At 40.1% G+C, this 8,694-nt stretch overlaps 1 protein-coding gene across 1 annotated transcript; it reads left to right on the top strand.

The window, feature by feature from the left end:
* Nucleotides 1-1,041: 1,041 nt before the first annotated feature.
* On the top strand, nt 1,042-6,537 carry LOC136691394 (sarcoplasmic reticulum histidine-rich calcium-binding protein). Its single transcript, XM_066663955.1, has 6 exons — nt 1,042-1,858; nt 3,057-3,142; nt 3,801-3,869; nt 5,023-5,077; nt 5,924-5,960; nt 6,077-6,537. Exons 1-6 carry the CDS (start codon nt 1,042-1,044, stop codon nt 6,096-6,098), a joined length of 1,086 nt encoding a protein of 361 aa, XP_066520052.1. The 3' UTR covers nt 6,099-6,537.
* The last annotated feature ends 2,157 nt before the right edge of the window (nt 6,538-8,694 follow it).

Below are 8,694 nucleotides of genomic sequence, written 5' to 3'. Positions count from 1 at the left end.
AGACAACAAGGCCACACTGTTCAGCAGGATGGTGACTTTTAGAAGAGATGACCTTTATCAAAGAGTCAAAGAGTGTGAGTGTGACGAGAGAGATGGAGTTTCAGTGACATTGATGTATTGAAGGTCAGATTTGCAGAGCGCAGAACTATTCTTGATCCCATCAGGCTGAAGCATGTTGGCCTTTAGGTAGCATATTCCCTCTTGTGCTAGCATGCTAATGCTAACATGTTTTTTTTCCTGTGATGCCATAAAATAATAACAATAATAATAAAATCCCATGATAACACAGAAGATAACAATATATCAAATTAACCGTTGGTCAAAACCAAAAGCTGTCAGTTTTGATATACTGTATATCCACACTTCCAAAGTTCATCACTAAACCCATTCAGTGATGTTGAGTTCTGGGCTCTGGCACAGTCTGTCCATCGTTCTGAGAACAACAGATGATCTTCTTTTGAGTCTATTTCCTGCTTCGGTAAAGAATTCTTGCCCACTCGACATCTTTTCAGACTCATATTTAAACCTCAGGTTTGGAGACTCCCGTTATTTGTGGATGATGCTGATTATTTTAATAGATGTTTTAATTGAAAAATATAATTCTTTGTTTTCTAAAAAAAAGTAAAGAGTGGTCTTTTACATTATTTATGAATTTCACGCTTTCTCATTTCACTCATTCAGTCACACAGAGGAAAGGACATCAGAAGCATGTGGCCTTGTCAGTCAATTGTGCCTCTACCATGTCCTGTGTGTGTGTGTGTGTGCATACATGTGACTATGTGGCTGGACTTTGTGGTCAGTCCCATTTCTGTCACTGCCTTTCAAAGAGCCAGACAAAACACAGGCCCTGTGTTAGCACTAAGTAACCAGTAGGTTCTTTAAAAAGTGAGTTTCTTATTATTTTTCAACCTAGTGTGAGAATTTTGGCCTTGGGCTTTAGTTGGGTGGAGTTGCCCTGTATGACTTGGGGAGAACAGAATTGCTGTAGACTGGAAGTTCTGGTTGTTCTTCTGTGACGGAAGAAGAAAGAGATTGTGAAAGATGGCGGCTCTACGTTTATGGCTGGTAGGACTGCTGCTGACCTTCCTAAGTGTTGGAGCGTGGACAGTGGAGGCAGAGGAAGTGGATATAGCAGAACAAGAAGTGGCTGATGATGAAGAAAGTGACAGAGGGGAAGAAGGCATAGATGAGGATGATACCTCTGAAGATAATAATGCTGGAGAGGTAGAACAGGAAGCAGCAGATGATGAAGATGTCGGAGAAGAAGAAGAGGAAAATGCTGAGGATTATGAAGCTGATGATAAAGATCTAGAAGTTGAGGAAGAAGAGAATGAAGCTCAGGGGGAAGAAGATGAAGCTGTGGAGGGAGCTAAGGAAGCTGAACAGACTGAAGTAGATGAGGAAGGAGAAGATACTGAGGAAGAGGGCTATTCTGATGAAAATGAAGCAGCCGACGAGGATGCAGAAGAAGAGTCTGACTCTGAGGATGAAGCTGATGATGCTGAAGACGATTCTGACTCTGAGGATAATGAGGATGAAGCTGATGATGCTGAAGAAGATACTGACTCTGAGGATGATGAGGATGAAGCTGATGATGCTGAAGAAGATTCTGACTCTGGGGATGATGAGGATGAAGCTGATGATGCTGAAGAAGATTCTGACTCTGAGGATGATGAGGATGAGGCTGGAAATGGCAAAGAAGACTCTGAATCTGAGGATGAAGCTGATGATGCTGAAGAAGATTCTGACTCTGTGGATGATGAGGATGAACCTGGAGATGCCGAAGAAGACTCTGACTCTGAGGGTGATGAAGATGAAGCTGAAGATGAAGGGACAACAGCAGAAGAAGAAGCTAAAGGTATCCATCTTGTAAAATGATTACATCTAAATTATCACAGGTGATCATTAAATATTCCAGAAGTTAGAAACTCCATAAAAATTCATCCACACTTATATGATTTTGTTATGGTGTGAAAAGGTCAGTTCTAGAAAAACTTACAGAATCAGAATTGTTGACAGTGGTGTTGAATGGAAAAATACGTCCACCTCTAAAAGCTCCTCACAGAAAGTTAATACATGACATGGTTACATTCTTGAAACATGGTGTTCAATTATAATTTAAATGTAAAAATAAATGTACATTTGTTTGCAGTGGAGAATAGACCTGGAGACGTCTGGTTCCATTCACTATCAACAATTCTGATTCTGCAATAAGCCACTCAACAAATTTTTAAATCAATTGATTTAAACATATTTCATACTTGAACCTAGAATGTGTAGTATATTTGTGAAATAACAATTACGTACATTTGTAAGTTTTATTTTTAATTCTTTCGGGCCACTGCTGATAGTGTCCCACTACAGGAATGAGACACACTTCAGCACTGAAATAGCTGGCTATATCTAAACAGTAACAAGCATCCAAACTATTCCAAACTTGTAAAGTGATTGCTATTGGTATAAACTTAAGAGTCTCATTTGTTCTCAGCTAGATGTACGTTTTGTAATGCTACATGATTTTTTTCAGAAATTTAGCTCTTGTTTTAGCTAAGTGAACAGAACATATTTCATGAGGTTTTGAAGGTACAAACTTTTAGGCATTACTATGTAGACAAAATATACTTTATTTTTTGTTCCTCAAATGGTAAATGCTATCTACTAGCAAAGTGCATGCTCAGATTATTTGGAGATAAAATCAAATTATTAATATGAAAATACGGAACAAATTTTTCTTTTTCCTATGTGGGATTCATTATTAGAAAACCCTGCTACTACTAGTTTTATTAGCAGTAATCTATGGATATCAGTGTTAACAAATAACTCAATGTGCCAAAATTCACTGTCTCTACTCACTGTGAGGTGAGTGTGATGATATTGTTAGCACTACACTAATGGTTGAAGTAGACCTATTAGCTTACAAATGATCTACATTAGCTTTAAAACTCCAAATAAAATGCAGTATAGTTTGTTGTAAGGGCCAAGTTTGCAATTTCTACACCAGTTTAATGTGGCATGTTTAATTAAAATGAATTAGCATGTCTGTTTTTGCTCTGCAGAACACACAGCAGAGGAAACCACAGCTCCTGCTGGAGTAGCAGAGTATCACACTGGGTCACTGTGTAGACTCTGCTCCATATGTGAGGTAGTGTACTGCCTGGAAAACACATGTACTAAAGGTTAGCTAAAATATTAAGTAATATTACAGCTATAAACAGATTTCTGTAAGAATCCTTCAATAATTTCAGACAATTATACCTACTACAGGAGCATACACAAAATGTATAGATAGGCTCTGTAGATACAAATGAAATATTCGACATACAAATATTATATGTAACTATGACATTAATTCATATTATATTTAATACACTTCTATTAACAGACATTACCATTTATTTTCTGAATTTTACAAATTGGGAAAAAAGGGAAAATGTAATTTATAATGAGACTTGTTCTGAAGTTAGAGTACATTTAATATTATTGTTTTTATTGTTCTTGTGCGTTAAACTTAGTAAATACATAGAAATCTTGTAGAATAAATTTGACAGACAAATGCCATATTTTAGTTTGTTCACATTGTTTAGTTTTTTGTAGAGGATGTATTAAACTTTACACCTAATAACAAATTAACAAAACATTTTTAGGCAACTGTATATAATCCTAACTCCAGTTCAGTTTCAAAAGTCCATGCAACTGGCAAACAAACTTGCACACTTGCCGAATTGCTTGGTAGCTGTTCAAGTTTAAGTCTGCACTGCTCATACCTTTTCTCTCCTTGATGTTATCATTTTCCCTCTCAGCACTGCAGCAGCTGTGATAAATGTCCATGTGAAGAGGGAGACTCATCAGCACATTGCCAGCACTGTCAAGTATGATTTGAACCATTACAGCATTTTCAATATATTCATTCATTCGTTGTCTGTAACCCTTATCCAGTTCAATGCGGCGGTGCGTGTGGAGCCTACCCGGAATCAGTGAGCACTAGGCAGGGGAGCCAGTCCTTCACAGGATGACACACACTCACAGATTGTGTGACTGTGACACTACCTGCTGCGCCACTGGGCCGCCATTTTGAATAATAATGCTATAAATCTATATAGTATGCTTTAAATCTATACTTCATCTGTAAAGAGGAATTACAAATTTGTCAAAATTGCTCTAAAATTAAAGTGTTAGTGATGGAGAAATTACACAGATGGACAGCACAATTCTAGAGAACTTACTTGTGGACGGCATGGTGGTTCAGATTTTAGTAAATCTTATACAGTAATTCTCAACAAAATACACCCCACATAACAAGTATAGCTACTTAAAAAAAAAAAAAAAACAGTTCCAGGGTCCTGCAGGATGTGGGTTCGAGTCCCGCTCCGGGTGACTGTCTGTGAGGAGTGTGGTGTGTTCTCCCTGTGTCCGCGTGGGTTTCCTCCGGGTGACTGTCTGTGAGGAGTGTGGTGTGTTCTCCCTGTGTCTGCGTGTGTTTCCTCCGGGTGACTGTCTGTGAGGAGTGTGGTGTGTTCTCCCTGTGTCTGCGTGGGTTTCCTCCGGGTGACTGTCTGTGAGGAGTGTGGTGTGTTCTCCCTGTGTTTGCGTGTGTTTCCTCTGGGTGACTGTCTGTGAGGAGTGTGGTGTGTTCTCCCTGTGTCTGCGTGGGTTTCTGCCGGGTGACTGTCTGTGAGGAGCGTGGTGTGTTCTCCCTGTGTCTGCGTGGGTTTCCTCCGGGTAATCCGGTTTCCTCCCACGCTCCAAAAACACACGTTGGTAGGTGGATTGGCAACTCAAAGGTGTTCGTAGGTGTGAGTGTGTGAGTGAATGTGTGAGTGTGTGTTGCCCTGTGAAGGACTGGCATCCGATCCAGGGTGTGCTCTCACCTTGTGCCCAGTGATTCCTGGTAGGCTCCACACCCACCCCCGCCCTGAACTGGATAAGGGTTACAGACAATCATTGAATGAACAAATGTTTGTGTTGTAGACATTATTACACATGGTTTCTACTTTACATTTTATTTTACATTTTCCTCCTCAGGACTGTTCCTACTGCTCCCTCTGTCCTGTGGTGTGTGAGACAGTCTGTAAACCAGGTAAGAGAGGCTTCTTCTTCTGGGATCAGATCTTTGTAAATCATATACAGTAATTCACATCAGAATACACCCCACACAACAAATATAGAAACTTGCAAAAAAAATTATAAAATCAAATCAAATAAAATTTAATTAAATTAAAAAAAAAACAGCATAAATACAAGATTCTTCACAATACTGGTGTGAACACGGCCTAATATGATACAAACCAGGACTATGGTATGAGAACTTGTAAAGCATTAATCTTAAGTTATAATCACTTTACTATATTCCACCACTGTGGTGAGTGAAGTTAATGTTTTAAATGTAATACTGTAAAACCATTTAAAATGCTTTTGTGTGTGTACAAATCTTCAAGTTGTCAATATCCTGGCCAAACTCCATGATTTACTGATACATACTCTATAGACTACACTTGAACATATTAAGTTGCATTTATTGGCATCTAACAGTGCCACTACTGGTTTAGTGACTTCCTACTGAACACCCTTCCTGTTTCAAGCTACTGTTTCAACATAGGAATGCAAAACCAGTGTTTGATTTGTTCATTCTGGGCTGCTGTATAAACAGGGCGACCTGAACCAAATACCCCTTATGCCAATATTTAGTAGTAATTAAACATAACACAATTATAGTTATAGATTTTAATGACCACATGGTTCTGTATATTGTATTTTATTTCTGCTGATAGATCCCCTCTGTCTTACACACGGCACCTTAAAAACTTTAACATGTACCATGTTGGCTAGTGGATAAGTTAATTTGTTTCCCACGGTTTGTTACATTTACCACATAAACACATTCTGTAGTACAGTATTCTTATCGTTTCTGTTATGTTTCTCTCAGGTGGCTTTGTGGATGTGCTGTCAGGGACTGTTTATCAGTGAGCCTTTAATATTTGCCTAATATTATATATATTTTTTCATAATATAATGCCTTATTTTGTTCTAATATGAAGCTAAATTCTGTCTCCAATCTTTTTCCTGCTCTTTTCTTTAGGACTGTGTCTCCCTATCTATGAGAAAACCTCACATTCTCCTCAGCACTGTTCTGTGGTGGACAGCTGTAGTGCACCTCTGCGGTTCTCATGTTTCTGTGATGAAAGTTAGCAGCTGATAACATTCCTCAGCTTATAACCAGTACAGACCCGTGGAACCCTGACTGTTTATCTGTGCAACTATACCACTGGTCTAATGCGTACCCTGGCACAGAACATTGTAGAAATATATCAGAGCTGAGTGGAGAGACCCAAAAAATATAATTTTGTAGTGACAGGACTTTTAAATGTATTTCCAGACTCTAAATCCTACAAGTATGGTAGATGTATATTTTAGATTCTGCTATAATGTGACTCTTCTATGACAAATAAAGCCTCCGTATATGCTTCCAGTGCTAGTGAGCCATTTCTGATTGGACAGATAAGTTTCAGGGTTCACTGCTGTGATGTCACTCAGTTCATAGGCAGCTTCCAGATCATGTGCAGTAGGAGAGCGTAGTAGAGGCATGTATATTTGCAAAAGCATAAACAAAATAAATCAGCTTTAGAAATATATAGTTCTTTCTGAGTTTCATTTCCTGATTCCTGATATTTTGCATAATACAGACAAAGAGCATTAAAGTGGATAATTGCTGTATTTCATGGATAGCTGAAATGTCTATGCCCTAAATACTCTAATTTTTCTTTTTGGCCAATTTAGGGACAGATATTTCTTTGGACCTGGTTTGTATCTCACTCACATATACACTTACTCATTAATGGTTAGGAAATACACCCCAGGGGGTGCTTTCTCACATAAATGTATCAACTGCTCCACTAGGGGGTGGTATTGCGCTTCACATCAAAGACATCAAAACTGTGTCCTTGTTTCAGACTAGATTTTGATTTGGACATAATCACATCAGACTGTATAGTTGAGTGAGGATTCAGCTTCTGAATTCAGACAGAACCTGAAGGGTCCTGCAAGTTGTGGGTTCTACTCCCACTCCGGGTGACTGTCTGTGAGGAGTGTGGTGTGTTTTCCCTGTGTCTGCGTGGGTTTCCTCCGGGTGACTGTCTGTGAGGAGTGTGGTGTGTTCTGCCTGTGTCTACGTGGGTTTCCTCCGGGTAACTGTCTGTGAGGAGTGTGGTGTGTTCTCCCTGTGTCTGCATGGGTTTCCTCCGGGTGACTGTCTGTAAGGAGTGTGGTGTGTTCTCCCTGTGTCTGCATGGGTTTCCTCCGGGTGACTGTCTGTGAGGAGTGTGGTGTGTTCTCCCTGTGTCTGTGTGGGTTTCCTTCGGGTGACTGTCTATGAGGAGTGTGGTGTGTTCTCCCTGTGTCTGTGTGGGTTTCCTCTGGGTGACTGTCTGTGAGGAGTGTGGTGTGTTCTCCCTGTGTCTGTGTGGGTTTCCTCCTGGTGACTGTCTGTGAGGAGTGGGGTGTGTTCTCCCTGTGTCTGTGTGGGTTTCCTCCGGGTGACTGTCTGTAAGAAGTGTGGTGTGTTCTCTCTGTGTCTGTGTGGGTTTCCTCCAGGTGACTGTCTGTGAGAAGTGTGGTGTGTTCTCTCTGTGTCTGTGTGGGTTTCCTCTGGGTGCTCCGGTTTCCTCCCATGCTCCAAGAAACACACGTTGGTAGGTGAATTGGCGACTCAAATGTGTCCGTACGTGTGTGTGAATGTGTGAGTTTGTGTTGCCCTGTGAAGGACTGGCACCCCCTCCATTGCTTATTCCAGAGAATATGGTTTCGGCTGAATTTAGGTTTGTTTTTTAAATGATTGCAGGTTAAAGGCAATGTAGATGATTCTGGAGAACTACAGTTCTCACAGCAAAGCAAACTCAGCCCTCAAGTTTACTCAGAAGTGCTGCATATTTAAAGTGGAACAGAATTCCTGAATTCAAAGACAACTGTAGCTTGTTTGTGGTTGAAGTTTAAGCTTTCTGTAAGGTTTTTATTCACTGTTTGAATTACCACAGAAGTTCATTTGTAGCTTGGGCTGTTCAGTTTTGTAGCACTTTTGGTCTGTGTTAATTTCCTTTTAAAGTTAGCGATCTTCTGAATTTGAAGTCAGTTCCAATTTAAGTAATGCACATGAAACAACAAAAACACGTAAATATTTGTCACGCCCTCGTCCTGTCATGTCTGTTTCCCCGCCATGTGCTCTCGTAGCACATGGCTCTGTTTGTTATTGTCCATGTCTCCGCCCATGTCCCGCCTTTGTTCCGCCTCCTTGTCCGTGCTCATTATCTGTCTCAGGTGTGTCTTGTTTGTGTTATGTATTTAAGTTCCTTTGTCTCACTTCTTGTTTGTCGTTCATTCGTTTGGTTTCCCGTGTCATGTTTCCAAGTCGAGTTCGTCTTTGTATTGTTTCATTTCATTCCTCAAGTCATGTTGTTCCTCTTCCAATGTTGCTGTGTCATGTTACCCAATCCGGTCTGTCCATCTCAGTCGTTTCCTTTTGTCATGTTATTAAGTCTGTCTGTCATGTTTGCTCTAGCCCTCTGTGTTCAGTTTCAGATTTACCACTCTGTTTATGCTTAGCTTTCTAGGTCTTAGTCAAGTATCTCTGTCTAGGTCTTTAGTCTGTCTGTCTTTCTCATTTGCTATAGTTCTCCATTTTAGGTTTAGTCTGTCTAGCTTTTT

This window comes from Hoplias malabaricus, chromosome 3 (assembly GCF_029633855.1).
Source record: "Hoplias malabaricus isolate fHopMal1 chromosome 3, fHopMal1.hap1, whole genome shotgun sequence".
Lineage (NCBI taxonomy): Eukaryota > Metazoa > Chordata > Actinopteri > Characiformes > Erythrinidae > Hoplias > Hoplias malabaricus.
This window is presented reverse-complemented; position numbering and strand designations above follow the sequence as displayed.